Consider the following 22,416-nt stretch of genomic DNA (forward strand, 5'->3'; position numbering starts at 1 on the left):
TTTCATTTCTGTTTTTTTTTTATTATTGAGTTAGCAAGATAACAGTCAAACTTTGTGGCATCACACACACACACACACACACAGGGCGGCGTGCGGGATGACGCTAAAGCAGTTGAAGAAGGAGACTGCATGTAACAGCACAGACTTGGTGACTGTTTTTAAACGAGGGAGTCGTACTAAAATGCATCCAACCCCGGTACCGCACCAATTAATAAATAAACTTTGTTCCGTTGGCATTCAAATTTCATGGAGCAAAACATGAAACAGAAACGTTAGCGGGAGCTACAGTGAAACACAAACATCTCTCTCGCAATCTGAAGAGTCACAAAAGTACGGCTGGTGGCGTCCTCTTGTCCCGCTACGGCGCCACCTGTGGGTGCAATGGCGTCCAGTTTTTCCATTCACAATGCAGTTTGGGAGGCGACGTGCTTTCCTCTCGTTCCCAGGCTACAAAACGTCCGCTAAAAAAGGCACGCGGCATTCTCAAAGCGCTCGTGTCCAAGATCCACCGGTGTCCACTCGCCAGTCAGTGAAAGAGGGGCTTCCCAGGGGCGGACGGACGTCACTCGGTGGGACACGTGCTGCGATCTTTGCAGCAGAAGTAATGCACCACCACGCCGTTGGGATATCGGGCAAACGCACTGCGAAACAAACCCAGCCTCTTCTCAGACTTCTGCTTCGACTGCCAATGTTTTCATTTCAACGGTTCTGGTTCCGATTCAGATTGCCCGTTTACATTACGGCCCCTAGCGCTTAATTCTTTAAATTCTTTGACTGGGATGTTGCTGTGGTTTGGACTTTTTATTCAACCTAATTTTTTTTCCAAAAATGACAACTTGATTTTATTTTTTGCTAATAATATTGCAACTAATTATGATTTTATTCTCATTGCATTTACAAATTTATTCCCCTAGTTTATTTGTTTGGTTTGTTTACAAACTTCTAAAAAATGTCTCTTAAATATCTCAATGTTTTTCTTGTAAAATAGAATTTTTTTAATACTTTAATACTTTTTTTATACTGATAATTGCATTTTTTCTGGGAAAATTAATGCTGATATTTCCCTTTTTCTGCACGCCACATTTTGGACACCTCCCTTAAAGTGAAACATTTCCACAAGTCTTTTTTTTGACGGCTGTTTGGACACAATGGGACAAAATGTGGCATTTTAGTGCCATTTTTCTGGGAAATCTCATGTTTAGATAGACGCTGCCCCAAAGGAACTACTGGTATTCCTACACACCAGCAACCTGAAAAAAAAGACACAAGGTTTACCTGTTCCCTATTTTCTTCTTGCACACTCTGCACGTCTTCTCCTCCGTGATGACACATTTGACCTGCTGGTGGAAGATGCGTTCCTCCTGCACCTGAGACGCCAGAGATGTGTCCATTATGTACTACGTATGAGGGGCTGTGCTGTGTTGTGTTAGGACTCGGTAGACTACGATGACCCACTCACCCTGAGGAACTCGGCCTGCAGAAGACTCTTCAGCACCTGGTTGCAGCGTTTCCTCTGAGCCTTCTCCTCCAGGACGCTCTCCAGGAAGACTCGGATCTCCTTGATCTGAGTGTTGGCTGGCAGCAGGTTGATGGCCTGCAGGGACGGACAACAAAAGTTACATTCATATGTCCCAAACCCCCCCAGCTTGTTTTTATACAGCTTTAGCATATTCATTCATTCATTCATTTTCTACCGCTTTTTCCTCACGAGGGTCGCGGGGGGTGCTGGAGCCTATCCCAGCTGTCTTCACGCGTGAGGCGGAGTACACCCTGGACTGGTGGCCAGCCAATCACAGGGCACATATAGACAAACAACCATTCACACTCACATTCATACCTATGGACAATTTGGAGTGGCTAATTAACCTAGCATGTTTTTGGAATGTGGGAGGAAACCCACGCATGCACGGGGAGACCACACAGAGATGGCAGAGAGTGGAATTGAACGCTGGTCTCCTAGCTGTGAGGTCTGCGCGCTAACCACTAGACCGCCATGCCGCCTATTAGCATATTCATATTCATTCATTCATTCATTTTCTACTGCTAGTGGTTAGCACGCAGACCTCACAGCTAGGAGACCAGGGTTCAATTCCACCCTCGGCCATCTCTGTGTGGAGTTTGTCCGGGTACTCCGGTTTCCTCCCACATTCCAAAAACATGCTAGGTTAATTAGCCACTCCAAATTGTCCATAGGTATGAATGTGAGTGTGAATGGTTGTTTGTCTATATGTGCCCTGTGATTGGCTGGCCACCAGTCCAGGGTGTACCCCGCCTCTCGCACGAAGACAGCTGGGATAGGATCCAGCACCCGCACCGACTCTCGTGAGGAAAAGCGGTAGAAAATGAATGAATGAACGAATGAAAGAATGTAACCTTTGTATACGCCTCATTCCGAAAGAATAGTGCCAATCCCAATGAATATATAATGGGATTAACAGGGGTGGAATATTCATTTCCCCAATCCGATCGTGGTATCTTGTAGCCGCTCAAACGGAAAGTTGTCAGGGTGCGTTCTTCTTCTTCTGTTGTTTATTGGCGGTTGGCAAGCAGCTTTGGTGTGCATTAGCGCCATCTGTGGAACAGAATCTAAACCCTTCTATACGCCATTCATAAGTCCATAAGTCAAAAGAAAATATATATCTATATAAAACATGTACCCAGTTGAATTATAAAATATTAGCAAGATTGAATTTGATCCTTTCCTGGTTAAATTTATCATATCGCATGCTCAGATATGACGTAACACGCAGATCCAGACGTTCTTCACTTTTCAAAATGGAGGCCAGCAATCGGCACTGGACTGCTACGGAAAGTTTGTTTTTGATCCAAACTAAATTTCAAGACTGGACAAAAACTGGCAATACGGAATTATTCCAACAAGTGAAAGAACAACTCGGGGAAGTCGGTATCGCGTGATGTTGGTGTTTACGTTTTACTGGGCATGCCCTATTGACTATTCTGGTTGATTATAGCGACGCATGTAGACAAGAGATTGGAATATTCCTTTCCATGGATACCACTGTTTCCGGAAAAGTCATTCGGAAAGAGAAAAACTCCTCATGTAAACATGGCTACTGTGGAGTGTCTGTGGTGTAAAGACTGGCATAGCAATGTAATATTGGTCCGTGTGGCAACACCTAGCTTGTTCCTCCTATAGACTTAGTGATGTTTTCCAATGTAAAAAAACGTGCCGTGGCTCAAAAAAGGTTGAAAAACACTGCTCTAAATTATGAGTTCCAAACTGTACATGAGCTACAGTATATAGCTAGTATGTATGTCTTATAATGATTATGATAATTTCAACGTTGTATGTCATTCATTCATTCATTTTCTACCGCTTTTTCCTCACGAGGGTCGCGGGGGTGCTGGAGCCTATCCCAGCTGTCTTCAGGCGAGAGGCGGGGTACACCCTGGACCGGTGGCCAGCCAATCACAGGGCACATATAGACAAACAACCATTCACACTCACATTCATACCTATAGACAATTTGGAGTGGCTAATTAACCTAGCATGTTTTTGGAATGTGGGAGGAAACCGGAGTACCCGGAGAAAACCCACGCATGCACGGGGAGAACATGCAAACTCCACACAGAGATGGCCGAGGGTGGGATTGAACCCTGGTCTCCTAGCTGTGAGGTCTGCGCGCTAACCACTCGACCGCCGTGCCGCCCCGTTGTATGTCATAATTAAAAAAAAAAAATTCCACTGCATTATATACAGTGAAGAAAATAAGTATTTGAACACCCTGCTATTTTGCTATTTCTCCCACTTAGAAATCATGGAGGGGTCTGAAATTTTCATCGTAGGTGCATGTCCACTGTGAGAGAGATAAACTAAAAAGAAAAATCCAGAAATCACAATGCATGATTTTTTTAACAATTTATTTGTGTGATACAGCTGCTAATAAGTATTTGAACACCTGAGAAAATGAATGTTAATATTTGGTACAGTAGCCTTTGTTTGCTATTACAGAGGTCAAACGTTTCCTGTAGTTTTTCACCAGGTTTGCACACACTGCAGGAGGGATCTTGGCCCACTCCTCCACACAGATCTTCTCTAGATCAGTCAGGTTTCTGGGCTGTCGCTGAGAAACACGGAGTTTGAGCTCCCTCCAAAGATTTTCGATTGGGTTCAGGTCTGGAGACTGGCTGGGCCATGCTAGAACCTTGATATGCTTCTTACGGAGCCACTCCTTGGTTTTCCTGGCTGTGTGCTTCGGGTCGTTGTCGTGTTGGAAGACCCAGCCACGACCCATCTTCAATGCTCTGACAGAGGGAAGGAGGTTGTTCCCCAAAATCTCACAATACACGGCCCCAGTCATCCTCTCTTTAATGCAGTGCACTCGTCCTGTCCCATGTGCAGAAAAACACCCCCAAAGCATGATGCTACCACCCCCATGCTTCACAGTAGGGATGGTGTTCTTCGGATTGTACTCTTCATTCTTCTTCCTCCAAACACGCTTATTGGAATTATGACCAAAAAGTTCTATTTTGGTCTCATCTGACCATAAAACTTTCTCCCATGACTCCTCTGTATCATCCAAATGGTCATATGCAAACTTAAGACGGGCCTTGACATGTGCTGGTTTAAGCAGGGGAACCTTTCGTGCCATGCATGATTTCACATCATGACGTCTTAGTGTATTACCTACAGTAACCTTGGAAACGGTGGTCCCAGCTCTTTTCAGGTCATTGACCAAGTCCTGTCGTGTAGTTCTGGGCTGATTCCTCACCTTTCTTAGAATCATTGAGACCCCACGAGGTGATATCTTGCATGGGGCTCCACTCCGATTGAGATTGACCGTCATGTTTAGCTTCTTCCATTTTCTAATGATAGCTCCAACAGTGGACCTTTTTTCACCAAGCTGCTTGGTAATTGCTCCGTAGCCCTTTCCAGCCTTGTGGAGGTGTACAATTTTGTCTCTGGTGTCTTTGGACAGCTCTTTGGTCTTCGCCATGTTACAAGTTAAAGTCTTACTGATTGTATGGGGTGGACAGGTGTCTTTATGCAGCTAACGACCTCAAACAGGTGCATCTGATTCAGGATGATACATGGAGTGCAGGTGGACTTCTAATGGGCAGACTAACAGGTCTTTCAGGGTCAGAATTCTAGATGATACACAGGTGTTCAAATACTTATTTGCAGCTGTATCACACAAATAAATTGTTAAAAAATCATGCATTGTGATTTCTGGATTTTTCTTTTTAGTTTATCTCTCTCACAGTGGACATGCACCTACGATGAAAATTTCAGACCCCTCCATGATTTCTAAGTGGGAGAAATAGCAAAATAGCAGGGTGTTCAAATACTTATTTTCTTCACTGTATGTACCAAGCGTTCCCCTGTGCCGTGGTACCTTGGTGGTGTTGAGCTTGCTGTGGTGCAGCTCCAGGACCTGCAGGGCAGCCTGGAGGTTGGCCTGCGGCTCCGTCAGCTCCATCTTGATGGGCCCCAGGCAGTGGACGTCCGGGGGAGACAGGTACATCCGCAGCAGAGACAGATAAACCTGCATGGGTGGGGGTGGGACAACCGGATCCTTAGCGGCGCTTTTTTGTTGGTTACGCAACATTAGGTACTCCTCAATTTAGAGTTAGGAATATAAAAATAAGCTACTCACGTCTTTGTTTCCTTCCACGGCGCTGCTGTAATGGCGGTGGCAGTATCTGCAGAGAAAATAATCCCCTTTCATTTCCACAATGTGCACCAGAGACAATAAACAGGCCTGTAATGACTCTCTATTAACAGTGTGTGTGTGTGTGTGTGTGTGTGTGTGTGCACACTCACTCCTCAGCCATGCGCGTGTCTTTGAGGATGTGCACGTAGATGAAGAGCGCCTGCTCGTGTTTTCCCATCCGACCCAGAAGCAAGGCCCGCTCCTCCAGCAGACCTGGCAGGAAGAACCTAAGGTCAAGGTGTGCGGGTTTTGGGACGCACCTTACAATCAGGTCATTCTTGAACTCATTCAATCCCAAAAGCCGTCCCTCTCCGTGCCGGACATTTTTGATGATTTGGACTGATTTTTCAAGACAAAGAATATTGTGTTCTTGGAATGTATTGACTTGGTATATCCCAAAAGAGTCATCTTTCATCAGGAAAAAAGGTTCTTTTCTGCTTTTTTTGGGGGATCACAATAGATGAAAATATGAGCTGGAAACCTCATATTACAAATATACAACATAAGGTGGCCAGAAATATTTCAGTATTGAACAAAGCAAAATTTGTTCTCAATCAGAAATCACTCCACACTCTTTATTGCTCTCTGGTTCTACCATATCTTACTTATTGTGTGGAAATATGGGCTAATAACTATAAAAGCAATCTTCACTGGCTAAATGTACTGCAAAAAAGGTCAGTAAGGATAATTCATAATGCCGCCTACAGAGAACATACTAACTCCTTATTTGTAAAATCACAAATACTTCAACTTGCTGATATAGTTCATCTTCAAACAGCTAAAATAATGCATAAGGCTAAAAATAAGCAATTAGCTAAAAATGTCTTCTTCTCTACAAGAGAGGAGAAATATGATCTCAGGGAAGAAGTACATTTGAAACACTTCTATGCTATGCTATTCAATTAAAATTAAACCGCAAAAATTAAGTAGTTTTTTTTATTTTATTTTTGTCACGTACCAAAGTACAAGGTGATATGAGCATCCAATGACAAGTTTTTTTTTTGTTTTTTTTTAAATAATGCACTATAATCCCAATCCGAGCTGTTTGAAGATGAACTATATCAGCAAGTTGAAGTATTTGTGATTTTCGAAATAAGGAGTTAGTATGTTCTCTGTAGGCGGCATTATGAATTATCCTTACTGACCTTTTTTGCAGTACATTTAGCCAGTGAAGATTGCTTTTATAGTTATTAGCCCATATTTCCACACAATAAGTAAGATATGGTAGAACCAGAGAGCAATAAAGAGTGTGGAGTGATTTCTGATTGAGAATGTGTAAACAACGATGTCATAACAAGAACACATAAAATGTTGAAATGTAAAAAAGAAAAAAAAAAGAAAAGTGACAGTGAAAATTGGACTTCTAGCAGCTACTGGACCACAAACTAAAACAAATGTGTAAATTTTGTTTCTAAGGCAAAACATACCAGCTCTGAATACACGCACACAAAAATGGAAAAACTCTGAAAGACAAAACTTACAAAGCTTATGTAGCTTACATATCTTACCATCAAAAGGAAAGTCACTAATGAGCCGGGCCGGTTCATAACTGCTGGATATGTCCAAAAAGGACAGCAGCTTGTTTCTAAACTCTCCCAGTTCACCTTTCTCTGTCCCGGCAGCAACGGCAGCGACTCCTGAAATCAACAAGAAAGGACATTAAGACACTTAGCACAGGGGTCTCAAAGACGCGACCCGCGGGCCAAATGTGGCCCACAGGACACTAGTTTGAGGCCCCCGCCTTGATATGAAAGTTTAATGTTAGTGCGGCCCGCGCAAGTTTGATGTGGATGCTGTATGGTATCATGTACCCAGAAAAATTTATTACGTTTGATTAATGTTCATGTTAAAGGTTAAATAACTGTTAATAGTTATCCTCCCTATCCGTGTGGAAGTGGTAAGTTTTTGGCCATTTAAGTTGAAAGGAAATAACTTGGAGGCTACCGTTTAGGTCGCTAGCTCTCTAGTTTGCGAGTTAGCATGTGTCTCAAGACCCTGCAGTTGCGCAATATGTTGTAAATAAAAAGAGTATAAATGTGACTATAGTCGTGTTTTGTCATGTCTACAGGGCTCTAATAATGCTTTGTTCATTTTAATCTGAAAAAAATCATTTGTCTACCCACCAACTATATGTGCTTTCTTAACTTTTTATTATTTGCCCTTTTATTGTTATTATTATATTTATTTATTTATTTATTACTGATTGATTGATTTTCACTAGGGCGGCACGGCGGCCTAGTGGTTAGCGTGCAGACCTCACAGCTAGGAGACTAGGGTTCAATTCCACCCTCGGCCATCTCTATGTGGAGTTTGCATGTTCTCCCCGTGCATGCGTGGGTTTTCTCCGGGTACTCCGGTTTCCTCCCACATTCCAAAAACATGCTAGGTTAATTGGTGACTCCAAATTATCCATAGGTATGAATGTGAGTGTGAATGGTTGTTTGTCTATATGTGCCCTGTGATTGGCTGGCCACCAGTCCGGGGTGTACCCCGCCTCTCGCCCGAAGACAGCTGGGATAGGCTCCAGCACCCCTGCGACCCTTGTGAGGGAAAAGCGGTAGAAAATGAATGAATGATTTTCTCTATTCTTGATTTATTTATTTTTCATCTTATTTTGTGTAGAAAAATAAAAAGTAAGATATTTGAGAACAGTGGAATGTTTTATCAGAGCTTTTCTTGTAGAAAATCGAAACCAAACCAAAGTTTATTCATTTTTCTGTTTTTAATAAATGCATTTTTTTGTTTATTTTTTGGAAAACCTGATGCGGCCCAGTCTCGCCCAGACCCTAGCTCCAGTGGCCCCCAAGTAAATTGAGTTTGAGACCCCTGCTTTAGCACTTCTATAATCCACTCATTGGACTTGGAAATAAATTAAAAGCACCGCAAGTTAGATTTCCTGTTTGGCTTCTTCTGAGCCACACACCTTCTGGCAGCGAGTTGAGGTACTGCTTCATCAGACTTTGGACCCTCTCCAGGTAGAGCTGGATGAGCGTGTTGTGAAACTGCGGGCCCTTGTCGTCCCACACGTAGATGATGTGCTCCAAATACGGAATGGCCAGCTCCTTGAAGCCCTCCTTCAGGAAGTTGAGCACCTTGTCCCTGGGCAACGTCTCCACCTCGGTCAGGTCCTCTGTGAAGATCTGAGGAGCAGATCACGGGTGAGTCCAAGCTATAAATGTCATCAAAGGAACCTCAGACGACATAACGTACCTTCAGCCCATCCTCAGGACAGATCTTTAGGACCCAGGGAGAAAATTCAAAGATCATTCCCAGATTCTCAACTCCTGTGTGTGGAAAAAATATCAAGTAGCGAAAAAACACACATATATGTTAGGTACTACGTGAGGTACAATGAAGTTCTGCAGCTATGTTGAGGATCAGTAGAGGACATCAGCAACCTATGGTTTAATTTCATTTGAACATGCATCAGATTCCAATTGAGTGCATCCCATAATCAGTTCCCAGTCCCACATGTCCAAAAGGAGTAGGAAGAAGCAAAGCTTATTAAATCCTACCCCTCCATCTGGTACTTTTACAATCGCTGTTACATTTGTTCACTTCCTGCCTTTTTCTAATAACAATTTAATTTATCTAATTTTTCTAATCTCATTTTTCAAATTATTTTTTTTATAAAAAAAATTAAAATAATTTTTTTTTTTAATTATTTTTTTTTTTTTGTGCATGTTCAAATGATGTCACATTACAGCGATTCAGCATTGACGGCTGACTTTTGGTCCAAAAAGTAGGCGTAAAGGGGACTATAGGGGTGTTATTTCATGTCTACGGGGCTCTAATAGTGTTTAAAGACATTTTGCCTGATGGCTGCCATGTTCCCCCACCCTTGATTTTACATACATGTGCTTGTCAGGTGTGTACCAAAGGTTGTGGCGTTTGAGATAAAGCCCTAAAGTTAAGACGTTTCAAGTCCATCCAGGTTATGGGGTTTAACAACAGCACCGTCACAGCGCCAGAGGCAACACAATGGAGTGCGTGTTTGATTGTCACCCTTTTGTGTGCTGCGGTTCAAGAGCAGAAGAATTTGACTGTTTTCACATGGCTGTAAATATGAAGTACATTTGCTGACATGCTAAACTTCACAGTCAATCATTCATGTCCCGCCCCCCTGCCACAAAATCCCACCAACAAACAAAAGAATTTGGACACAGAGACGAGACGCTCACCAAGCCTCTGGAGATACTGCACGGTGCGCTCGTGGCCCTTCAGGGGAGAGTTGGCCTTGGTGGACTGATCCAGCAGAACCTGCAGAGCTGAGAGGGGCCCAAGCAGGGGCCTCAGTTATGTAAAATACATAGCACCACATATTTCACAATGTATAACGCTTCCTCTAATTATGCAAACATACCACCTCTGCGCTGCCAATCGTACTGCTTCACGATCTTTTTTTCAAAAATATATGAATGAATAAATCGTGCAGTATTTATATTATTTTTATAATTTTTTTTATATTTTTATATTATTATATTACAGTATTTGTATGATTTTTTAATATATTTTTTGATTAAGTGAGGAATTTTAATCATAAAAATGTCTGGATTAACTAATGTCATATACGCCACTCAAAGATGTTGTGATGATACTGTATGTGCAGTGTGTTCAGTGACACACAAGCACCAGACCCGATCGCTGGAACAACAGGCTTTTATTGCAGGGTTGAATTACCTCCCGACAGCCATAATAATCCCGGATTAAAAACAGGCTACGGTTGTGGCTGCAACCCACACCAAGCTTCGATTCAACTTGGAAGCCCTGTCATCACTTCCTGTCTTACTCTTACTTCGCTTCCATACCATTTAGAGCACCACATACGAGCACAAGTCTTATTTATGTCTTAAATGACTCATTTACTACTATTATGTCTATTATATTTGGTAATACGGGTGTAAAAGTGACTATAGGGGTGTTATTTCATGTCTAGAGGGCTCTAATAATGTTTAGAAACTGTATTTAGAAAGTCATAAACAGGTTTGCTTTGCACTAACAACAACAAAAAATCCCTTTTATAAGGATGCTACTTGGCGGAGAAGGAAAAGACCAAATCCCAAGAGAGTTATCTCACATTCCACATGAAGTATGTCTATGAACTCATTCATTAAGAGAAACCAAGTGAAACCCCAAATGGGGCAGGAACAAAACTCCCTCTAGGGAAGAAACCTTGATGAGAACAGAGACTCTGTAGTGCTGGTGTCTGTCTCAACCGGCTGGTTTAAGACAGAAAGATATAGTACAGTAGAACAGGAGACGCTTTATCTGAGTCCAAAGAGCAGAGGATCAGCGTATCAGGAGAACGGGGCCAGCTTTAACTCCATGCTTAAGAAAAAAAGGTGACTTTTGAGTTGACTTTGAAATAAGAAGAGATCGAGTGGTTAGCGCGCAGACCTCACAGCTAGAAGACCAGGGTTCAATTCCACCCTCGGCCATCTCTGTGTGGAGTTTGCATGTTCTCCCCGTGCATGCGTGGGTTTTCTCCGGGTACTCCGGTTTCCTCCCTCATTCCAAAAACATGCTAGGTTAATTAGCCACTCCAAATTGTCCATAGGTATGAATGTGAGTGTGAATGGTTGTTTGTCTATATGTGCCCTGGGATTGGCTGGCCACCAGTCCAGGGTGTGCCTGATACATGTTTGTATCAGGTGCACCTTTTGGGTGTTAAGTTGCTATGTGATGAATTTAGTGCTGCTGGTAATGACAACATCATAACTGTCACTGTACACTGGTATATTTGCACATTTACACATTTGGCACCTAGACCTCACAGCTAGGAGACCCGAGTTCAATCCCACCCTCGGCTATCTCTGTGTGGAGTTAGCATGTTCTCCCCGTGCATGCGTGGGTTTTCTCCGGGTACTCCGGTTTCCTCCCACATTCCAAAAACATGCTAGGTTAATTAGCCACTCCAAATTGTCCATTGTCCAAAACGCATTTATTGAAAACAGAAAAATGAATAAACTTTGCTTTGGTTTTGATTTTCTACAAGAAAAGCTCTGATAAAACATTCCACTGTTCTCAAATATCTTACTTTTTATTTTTCTACACAAAATAAGATGAAAAATAAATAAACAAATCAAGAATAAAGAAAATCAATCAGTAATAAATAAATATAATAATAATAATAAAAGGGCAAATAATAAAAACTTAAGAAAACCATATATAGTTGGTGGGTAGACAAATGATTTTTTTCAGATTAAAATGAACAAAGCATTATTAGAGCCCTGTAGACATGACAAAACACGACTATAGTCACATTTATACTCTTTTTATTTACAACATATTGCGCAACTGCAGGGTCTTGAGACACATGCTAACTCGAGAGCTAGTGACCTAAACGGTAGCCTTCAAGTTAATTCCTTTAAACTTAAATAGCCAAAAACTTACCACTTCCACACGGATAGGGAGGATAACTATTAACAGTTATTTAACCTTTAACATGAACATTAATCAAACGTAATAATTTTTTCTGGGTACATGATACCATACAGCATCCATATCAAACTTGGCGGGCCGCACTAACATTAAACTTTCATATCAAGGCAGGGGCCTCAAACTAGTGTCACATTTGGCCCGCGGGCCGCGGGCTTGAGACCCCTGATCTAATTGGAATAGGGTAGGCTGAGAAAGCAGCTCGTAGTTGCTGGCGAAGGGAACCCCCCCTTGCGAGATTAAACAGATCCCAATGCAGTCAGAACCGTGGCTTCCATTCAAACGCCAAAGCTGGCATCCGTTAGCATGAGTCAATGTCACAGCGACCATTACAAATAGACAAATTAGAAGCAGACAGCACTCTCCCATGCATGGAGCATGTGTGGGATGCTGGGTAAACCACAATTGACATTATAAACAACCTCAGATTTGGATACCTCCCTGACAGTGTCAATCAAAAGTGAGTATTGCTACGCTAGCAGTCATTGTAAATGTTCTTGTATTGGATGACATGAGATGTTATGGCGTTGTACCTTTCTGGTGCAGGCCCTTCTTCTCGTAGAGGATAATGAGCTCGCTGTACTTGTGCGCCTTCTTCAGGACATACTCGCTCTCTTCGATGTGGCAGTGATTGTTCTCCAGGCGCAGGAGGGGCGACACCAAGGCCACGTTGGTCTGCACGAGGGGGGGTCGAGAGCACATCAACACAATCAGCATAAAAAAACGTACGGCTTTGTTTCTGAGTGGGGTGTGTTTCAAAGTCCCGTCCACCCCCTCGACTTCACTCATGACCTCGGGTAGTTTGATGCATAACCTGACGCGGAGTCCTGACAGGAGGTTCTAGTGCAGGGGTCTCAAACTCAATTTACCTGGGGGCCACCGGAGCTAGGTTCTGGGTGAAGCCGGGCCGCATCAGGTTTTCAAAAAAACCCAAAACGCATTTATTAAAAACTGGAAAAAAAATCAATAAAAAAAAAATCTTCAATGCTTTTGCTTCTGCTGTACCCTACACCAGGGGTCTCAAACACACGGCCCGCGGGCCAAATGTGGCCCACAGGACACTAGTTTGAGGCCCCGCCTTGATATGAAAGTTTAATGTTAGTGCGGCCCACGCAAGTTTGATATGGATGCTGTATGGTATCATGTACCCAGAAAAAAGTATTACTTTTGATTAATGTTCATGTTAAAGGTTAAATAACTGTTAATAGTTATCCTCCCTATCCGTGTGGAAGTGGTAAGTTTTTGGCTATTTAAGTTTAAAGGAAATAACTTGAAGGCTACCGTTTAAGTCGCTAGCTCTCTAGTTTGCGAGTTAGCATGTGTCTCAGGACCCTGCAGTTGCGCAATATGTTGTAAATAAAAAGAGTATAAATGTGACTATAGTCGTGTTTTGTCATGTCTACAGGGCTCTAATAATGCTTTGTTCATTTTAATCTGAAAAAAATAATTTGTCTACCCACCAACTATATGCGGTTTCTTAAGTTTTTATTATTTGCTGTTTTATTATTATTCTTATTCTTATTATATTTATTTATTTATTACTGATTGATTGATTTTCTTTATTCTTGATTTGTTTATTTATTTTTCATCTTATTTTGTGTAGAAAAATATAAAGATATTTGAGAACAGTGGAATGTTTTATCAGAGCTTTTATTGTAGAAAATTGGAGCCAAAGCGAAGTATTTTTTTAATTTTTTTGTTTGTAATAAATACGTTTTTTTTTTTTTTTGGAAAACTTGATGCGGCCCAGTCTCACCCAGACCCGAGCTCCAGTGGCCCCCAAGTAAATTGAGTTTGAGACCCCTGCCCTACACTTTTACAGTACTTTGGTTCCGGTTTTCCACACCAAAATATCTGATAAAACATTCCACTGTTCTCAAATATCTTAATTTTTATTTTTCTATACACAAAATAAGATAAAAAATAAATAAACAAATTAAGAATAAAGACAATAAATCAATCAATCAGTAATAAATAAGTAAAATAATAATAAAACAGCAAATAAGAAAAACGTAAGAAAGCACATACAGTTGGTAGAGAAATGATTTTTTTCAGATTGAAATGTACAGTATTAACAGTTATTTAACCTTTAACATGAACATTAATGAAACTTCATAATTTGACCCAATTAGCAAGTTAGCATCGTACTCACAACATGTTTGATGAGATGCTTTATCTTGACGTGTATTTTCCCTTTTATTCCAAATCATTTCCTGCATTTATTTGTACCCAGCGTCATAAGCCTTTAGCTTCATTGCTAATCCAAAGCAAAACAGGGCGGGGTAACAGGGTAAGGTAACAGTATGGGCGGGGCAATATCATGTTAATTGTGTCCGGTGTGCACACAGCTTTAAGCTGTCATTTCAACATTAAACTTTGGTATCAAGGTGGGGGCCAAATGTGGCCCGCGGGCTGCGAGTTTGAGACCCCTGTTCTGGTGCCTTCTGAAGGGAAGCACCTGAATGCAGTAAAGCCACTTGGAGGAACATCCAGGTGGCCATGTTGCTCATTCGAACCCAATCATCCTCTACAAACGGTCTCCTACATGTGCTTTGGCTAATACTCGTTTACGCTGACATAAGCGACATTTGTGCCTGCAAAACGAGCACAGCTCCGCTAGATTTTTTCACATTTTGGGTCCAACCCAATTTTGAAAAAGAGGCCCATCACTACTGGGCACATGATTGTGAACTCCAGCCTTGTTTGTGATTGTGAATTACTGACACCATGCAGTTCATGTCGCAGCTACTAAGCTAGTTGACAGCACGGTTGTACAAAGTACAGATATAAAGTTACATAAAGTAATGCCATAAGAGAAGGACGTGTTGCAGTGTTGGCGTGCTTACGTGCAGGTAACATTTCAGCAGGGTGGTGTCGATGATCTGCAGGAGCTTCTTGCGGCTCTTTATGGTGGGCGTGCCCTCCATGAGCGGCGACGTGGTGGAAGGGTCGGAGTCGTTGAGCTGCTTCACCAGGTGGCTGCGTTTCTGCGAAGAACACGACAACGTGACTCGTGAAGAACCACCACACCCAAACACGCACTCGGGTATGGCCACACGGACACACCTGGGTGAGGTAATCGATGAGAGCCAAGTGAGCCTTCTCCAGTTCTGCTCCGGACAGAGACGGCAGGGGGTTGGGGTAGTGTAGCTGCTTGCGGTAATCCAACGGGAGAAGGTCCGGGTACAGGCCAATCACGTGTGTGGGATCTGTGGGATGTGAGGACTTACTTGTTAGGTAGCAAAAGATATTGATTGTAAGAGCATCAACATGAGAAATATGAAATACAAAGTTTGTAGACAGGATCTCATACAATTAAAACACAGACAATGCAGTTTAACCCTTAGATGCATAAGTGGGTCAAAAATGACCCGGTCAGGTTGTTTTCTTGAAATATCTTCGTAATGAAAGATTTTTATCATTTCATATTCCAGGTATTCCTCAAAAAACATGTTTTTGATATCATGCCATTCACATTTTTAACTTACCTTTTATACATTTTAAGAAATTTGTGTTTTTGTGTTACTACCCCAACCTTCCATAAGTGGGTCAAAAATGACCCGAATGCATTTTCTATGGAATCCAATAGGAACCTTTGATTTTTATCAACTTTGGCTGTCAGGAATAAATTAACTGTAGACCACACAGACTATATCAGGAAGATTATTTTACACACAAAGTGCTAATACAACAAGTATTATCTTCATATAATATTGTGTATGTATCAACAAATTAGCCTCCTTTATAACTAGCTGACACTAGCTGGCTAACATTATTACTATATGTATTGTTGGCCATTACTCTTTTGTTTCCTCATCCATGCCTTGGCTGCTAGATACACAGCTGAAATGGTCCTACAGATGCTGGATGATGGAGAGGCAGTAGTAACGGGGTTGGACTCTGAGTCAGAAATGTCTGATGACCCAGACTTTTGTCCAGGAAGGGCAAGCCAAGTATGGCCTAAAGATCTTCTGGTTGTGTGATGCACGCAAGGATCCTCACATTTTCTATTGTTGTACGGCAGGGGTCTCAAACACGTGGCCCTAGGACACTAGTTTGAGGCCCCCACCTTGATATGAAAGTTTAATGTTAGTGCGGCCCGCGCAAGTTTGATATGGATGCTGTATGGTATCATGTACCCAGAAAAAATTATTACGTTTGATTAATGTTCATGTTAAAGGTTAAATAACTGTTAATAGTTATCCTCCCTACCCGTGTGGAAGTGGTAAGTTTTTGGCTATTTAAGTTGAAAGGAAATAACTTGAAGGCTACCGTTTAGGTCGCTAGCTCTCTAGTTTGCGAGTTAGCATGTGTCTCAAGACCCTGCAGTTGTGCAATATGTTGTAAATAAAAAGAGTATAAATGTGACTATAGTCATGTTTTGTCATGTCTACAGGGCTCTAATAATGCTTTGTTCATTTTAATCTGAAAAAAAACATTTGTCTACCCACCAACTATATGTGGTTTCTTAAGTTTTTATTATTTGCCGTTTTATTATTATTATTATATTTATTTATTACTGATTGATTGGTTTTCTTTATTTTGATTTGTTTATTTTTCATCTTATTTTGTGCAGAAAAATAAAAAGTAAGATATTTGAGAACAGTGGAATGTTTTATCAGAGCTTTTCTTGTAGAAACTCTGAACCAAAGCACTAAAAAAAGTTTGTATATTTTTCTGTTTTTAATAAATGCGTTTTTTTTTTTTTTTTTGAAAACCTGATGCGGCCCAGCCTTAGCCTTAGCCCAGACCCTAGCTCCAGTGGCCCCCGGGTATATTGAGTTTGAGACCCCTGTTGTACGGGGTCATTTTCTTTTTCAAAGATGTAAAAAAGTGAACAATGAAGATGTTTCTAACATGAAATCATTCTTGTGTGGTCCTAAATATAATACTAAATATCATACAAGTGATTGTTCCTAACCAAAATGGCAAAATTGGCATAAAAAGGCATTGATTCTAGTATGGGTCATTTTTGAGCCACTTATGGAAGAGTGTAGGGTCCAGTCACTCGTGCGTCTAAGGGTTAAACTTTCTGTTTAGGCCTAAAAAACAAGCTAACAAAGAAGACGAGGGCCCCCACCTGTGCCGAGTTTGGCGAAAACCTGCATGGAGTCATCAAATCTCTTTTGACAGAACAGGTTGAAGGCATAAAGGTTCTGGATGTGATGGATCTGCTGCTTCTTATCGCCGTCTGAATCATCTTTCATCTTCTAGTAGAAAAAGAAGAAGAAACAAACAGTCCCTCTGTCTGTTTGTTTAGCAGCTTCCAGCCACTCACAAGATGGCTGACGTTCCAAAGAAAGCTTACATTACTCCGATCAGCAGATTTTACTCAATGTCTTAGAGCAGTGTTTTTCAACCTTTTTTGAGCCACTGCACATTTTTTTTTTACATTGGAAAACATCACTAAGTCTATAGAAGGAACGAGCTAGGTGTTGCCACACGGACCTATATTACATTGCTATGCCAGTCTTTACACCACAGACACTCCACAGTAGCCATGTTTACATGACTTTTCCGTAAACAATGGTATCCATGGAAAGGAATATTCCAATGTCTTGTCTACATGCGTCGCTATAATCAACCAGAATAGTCAATAGGGCATGCCCAGTAAAACGTAAACATCAACATCACGTCATACCGACTTCCCCGAGTTGTTCTTTCACTTGTTGGAATAACTCCGTATTGCCAGTTTTTCGTCTGTCCAGTCTTGAAATTTAGTTTGAATCAAAAACAAACTTTGCTTAGTCCAATGCCGATTGCTGGCCTCCATTTTTAAAAGTGAAGAACGTCTGGATCTGCGTGTTACGTCATATCTGAGCATGCGCTGAAAGAACGCACCCGGGATCAATTTAAACAGGAAAAGATCAAATTCAATCTTGCTAATATTTTATAATTAAACTGGGTACATGTTTTATATAGATATATATTTTCTTTTGACTTATGGACTTATGAATGGCGTATAGAAGGGTTTAGATTCTGTTCCACAGATGGCGCTAATGCACACCAAAGCTGCTTGCCAACCGCCAATAAACAACAGAAGAAGAAGAACGCACCCTGACAACTTTCCGTTTGAGCGGCTACAAGATACCACGATCGGATTGGGGAAAGGAATATTCCACCCCTGTTAATCCCATTATATATTCATTCGGATTGGCACTATTCTTTCGGAATGAGGCGTAGGTTAAATTCATTCAGTTTGAGCAAATAAACCAAATGCAATTGGAATATTTGGGTCCACGTATACGTGGATATTGACATAATATTTGCAAATGATGATTAATAAATGTTAATTATAAAAGTGATATTGGATAATTTCTCAAGGCACACTAGTGTGCTGCGGCACAGTGGTTGAAAATCACTGGTCTAGAGTCTGGAAGTCTAAATTTAAAAAAAAAGAAAACACTGATCCACTCACTGCCAACTGCAGAGCAAGTTCAAACTGCTTGTCCTGAAGGAGCTGCCGGATCTGCGTGGCTATGGACACGGGAACCAGGCGCCACACAAAATGGTTGCTGGCCACGTACACGATATTTGGCCTGACCAAAAGAAAACAAACAGGTGATACTGTCCAACATTTGTAAGCTGAGTCAACAAGTGTAGTAATGTGACTCATTTTCCTGACCTATAAGTGTAGTTGGAATGTTGTCTTCTCGTGTTAAAGGAGATAATGTGGTTTGCACATTTGGAAGTGGAACTTTGGGATGGCTCTGAACACTCGCTTTCAGGGAATTCTGACAGTGGCTCACATTGTGAGAACTCAGAATATTAGTCCTAGTATTTTGACTATTCTTTTCTTTCATTTTTGTTTTTGTTTTTTAAAAGTTTTCCTATTGTAATGATATTTTTAGAATGTGTCGAAGGCCATTAGAAAAACAGGAGTGGGCGGGGTTATATAGTATATTTGTTTCTGATATCGGATTCAGTACATTCGGCCATTATTGAACCGATACGACAAGCTACACAGACAGTCCCATTCCGTATTTATGGGTGAGTAGATCGTGTCAAATCTACCTGTGGTGGTCCAAATATATTCGCGTCAGGCCACTATAAACAAATGAATGTATGGAAAACGCTGAGCGTTATTAATGGAGACATCCACGACGTTCAGGTAGTTTCGGTGCCGGTGTTCTGCAGGCGTGGCTCACCCTGCCGATGTGACGAAACGAGGTCTCTGCAGCTCCACGCTCTGCACCAGCAGCCTGGGCTCCAAGGTCCTGATCTCCACGTAGCGGGGCAGCACTGCGATGATGTAGGGAGGCTGGTGCTCTGGGGGTGGGGGGGTAAATGAGGAAGTGATGTCAGCCAGCACCGAATACTAATAAAACATCACGTCATTACAGTATATAATATAAGGTCACCTTGTTAAATCATTTATTTTATGTATATCGGCCCTATTATATGGAAGTGATCTTATCAGAGGTGGTTTAGTCAAAATGGCTTTGGCAATTGTTTTAACAAGGTGACGATTGGACTGTGCCTTCTTACCCATCGCTATGGGGATATCCGTCCAATTCAGGGCACACTTCTGGGTGCACACCCCCTCCTCATTGAGGACCACCGTCAGGTCGTCCTGCCCGACGGCAACCTTCCCATCGGCCAGCGGGGCGACCAGTGGTTCCAACTGTTTCCCTGTGGGGAAGAGCTCCTTGATGGAGCCACGACCATCCATCTGGTGACACAAATCAACTTTTTTTTAGACTTTAGTGGAAAGGAAGACAGCTGGGATTTAGCAGTTGATGTTTGCTAAATACAAGGATGAGGAGTCTTGAACCAGTCATGATGTGCTATATATATCACTATATTGACACGCACTATGGTACCCATTATGGCATTGGATGCTCATATCACCTCCTACTTCCGTATGTGACAAAAATAAAATAAAAAAACTATATTATGAGAGCAGGAAGTGAACAATAAATACATAAATAAATAAATAAATAAATAAATAATAAAATTAAAATTAAAATAAAAAAAACTTAAACTGAATTATGGAAAGCAGGCACAAGGTGCATTATTAAAAAAATAATAATAATAACTAAATAAGTAATAAAAGTACTTCGGTACGAGGTGATAAAAAAACCCTTAAACTGTATTATGGAAAGCAGGAAGTGAACAAAATTAAAATTAAAATTAATTAGGAAAGCAGGAAGTGAACAAATGTAACAGTTAGTGATTGTAAAAGTACCAGATGGAGGGGTAGGATTTAATAAGCTTTGCTTCTTCCTACTCCTTTTGGACATGTGGAACTGTGAACTGATTATGGGATGCACTCAATTGGAATCTGATGCATGTTCAAATGAAATTAAACCATTACCATTACCATCATGTTGCACAACACAGCAGCAACAAAACCAAGGTTGTTACGGCGACCAGGAGCAAACTGCTTAGTCCGCATTAACAGCTCTGATGAGTTTGTGTAAATAACAGGAAGTTTATGTAACACACTTTTACATTTCAAAGCGCATGCAGAGCTGGACAACGATTGATAATACATGATTGAACGTGTGTACCCGAATAAGGTAATAGTCTCTTTTGAAGCCGACACAGATGGAGTTTTCGCACCACGCCATGGACTTGGGAATATCTGGAGCACCAAAGTCGCCCTGACAGACAAAACATAAGAAAGTTAAGGAGCATATCTATAAATGTTGTGATGAGCGAGTAAGTGTCTTTTGTTTTACCTGCAGTTCATGGAACTCCCTGTCTTTCCAGTAATAAAGCTGGAGTTTCTTTTTCACAGCAACACACATCCTCAGTGTTTCCTCTCCTGAGTTGCTTTGCTGGAAACAACGGCACCAAAGACAGAACAAGTGAAAAGTTGTTCGTGTGTTCTGAATGAAAAGGTGCCGTTAGAGTTGTTGTTGTTGTTGTTTTAGCAATGCTATAATGAATATTGACTATATTGACTATATTGACAGAAACCAACCTGCAGGTCACATGCGAACAGCGTGGCTCCTTTTGCTTTGGACAACACGGTGATCTGCTGAAAAGTCAGCAGGTCGTGGACATGGATGTTGTTCTCTGTAGGACAATGTTAAGTCATTTGACGGTTAATAAACCAAACTACGCAACAACAGAATTTAAGTTTAAAAAATATGTTTTTCGGGGTAGGGGGCGGACTTACCCAGAAGACTGACGAGTATTTTGTACTGTGAGACAACGTAAAGCTGCGGAAAAAGGTTTGCAGATGAAGATAAAGATATCATTATAATACTTCCAAACATCATTACCTGCTGGATCTTCTTTGAAAAGTTTTTGTTGGATTTTTCCAGTGTCACTTCAAAAAGGTTGGTGGCTAAGAGCAAAAGGGAAAAAGATGACACGTTAACATGCAGGGAGTCTTAACACATAATATAATAATATTCATACCTGCATCTTTTTTGATTCTATAGAGGAGAAGATGACCGGGCTTGGTTCCTACAAGCAGCCAATCCTCTGTGCGAAGAAAGATGACACTTCAAGCATTCGTTTAACAATGACAGTCTGGCTCCAAAAGCAACATCAGCACCCTTGTCCATTTAGTACCATATCTCATATCTCATATCAATAGTAGTCGTGAAGGTTAAACTCACCCCAAGCCGCCAGACAGTCAATCTGTAGAGGAAGTTTTTCCAAAATAGGTACCGGCTCATAGGCGTCATGCATCTTGACTCCAACTTCTGATTTCTAAGCGAACCAAGCTTGGGTTTTTGAGCCCGCCGTGAATTGACACTTGTCAGATAAGGCTGACCTGCGGATGGTGACTCAATCACGGTGGTGCCCTCATCAACCTCACACGAAGAAAGTCTTCTCAAAGAGTCTTGACAGCCAAGTATGCCCACAACAGAAACAGCTGAGTTAGCTTGCTAGCTAATAAGTTGCCATGGTATTAACACCGATTTTAAACATCGCATTCGCCCGTTTCACAACAGCTGATTCACGAACCCAGTCCCGGGAACATATTCTGCCACAAACCACCACCGCAAGCCCAATTAAGTCGCATTTTAGACAAAAGAGACACGCTTTAGACCTTAGCTAGCCATTTTAGCTTATAGCTACTTCCTGCCTTGGGTAAACTGACAGGAACTGCGCGAGACTACACTTTGACAAGCACGTGACTCACGTCATCTCGCTCACGAGGAGCGAATTAAAGGTGCAGTGAGGACATTTAACGTGGATAATCTGATTTTTTTTTAATTATCTTTGTGAGGTAGCGAGGGAACTGACACAAACTGTCAGTGACGTTATTTGTCCTTGTTGATAGCGTTTGTTCCGATGTGGGGGGAAAAATCCCTTAAATCTCGCGATGGATGACGGAAGC

The 22,416-nt window shown here is 41.5% G+C and overlaps 1 protein-coding gene across 3 annotated transcripts; it reads right to left on the minus strand.

Moving 5' to 3' along the window:
- On the minus strand, positions 1–22,349 carry vps39 (VPS39 subunit of HOPS complex). Of its 3 annotated transcripts, XM_058077409.1 has the most exons (25): positions 21,847–22,349; positions 21,689–21,782; positions 21,486–21,551; positions 21,347–21,411; positions 21,241–21,283; positions 21,043–21,137; positions 20,798–20,896; positions 20,627–20,719; positions 19,602–19,785; positions 19,262–19,382; positions 18,532–18,652; positions 17,194–17,323; positions 15,180–15,322; positions 14,960–15,100; positions 12,647–12,788; positions 9,857–9,943; positions 8,886–8,959; positions 8,599–8,815; positions 7,184–7,312; positions 5,786–5,888; positions 5,619–5,664; positions 5,358–5,507; positions 1,460–1,594; positions 1,276–1,367; positions 1–641 (listed from the first exon to the last, which is right to left on the minus strand). In XM_058077409.1, the coding sequence occupies exons 2-25, from the start codon at positions 21,759–21,761 to the stop codon at positions 563–565; spliced, it is 2,628 nt and encodes an 875-aa protein (XP_057933392.1). In that variant the 5' UTR covers positions 21,762–21,782; positions 21,847–22,349; the 3' UTR covers positions 1–562. The 3 variants fall into 3 exon arrangements, with proteins under 3 accessions (XP_057933392.1, XP_057933393.1, XP_057933391.1); XM_058077410.1 differs by having other exon boundaries at positions 17,194–17,320; positions 21,689–22,349; XM_058077408.1 differs by having other exon boundaries at positions 21,689–22,349.
- Between the last annotated feature and the right edge of the window lie 67 nt (positions 22,350–22,416).

This window comes from Doryrhamphus excisus, chromosome 7, assembly GCF_030265055.1.
Source record: "Doryrhamphus excisus isolate RoL2022-K1 chromosome 7, RoL_Dexc_1.0, whole genome shotgun sequence".
NCBI lineage: Eukaryota > Metazoa > Chordata > Actinopteri > Syngnathiformes > Syngnathidae > Doryrhamphus > Doryrhamphus excisus.

Excerpts from the sequence above, each read along its gene's own strand:
- vps39 (XM_058077409.1), bottom strand. The coding sequence starts at position 21,761 with ATGCATGACGCCTATGAGCCGGTACCTATTTTGGAAAAACTTCCTCTA. Across the intron at positions 19,383-19,601 it reads GGATATCCCCATAGCGATGG|AGCACCAGCCTCCCTACATC; the intron begins GTAAGAAGGCAC and ends CCCCACCCCCAG. Across the intron at positions 5,665-5,785 it reads GACACGCGCATGGCTGAGGA|ATACTGCCACCGCCATTACA; the intron begins GTGAGTGTGCAC and ends TTTTCTCTGCAG.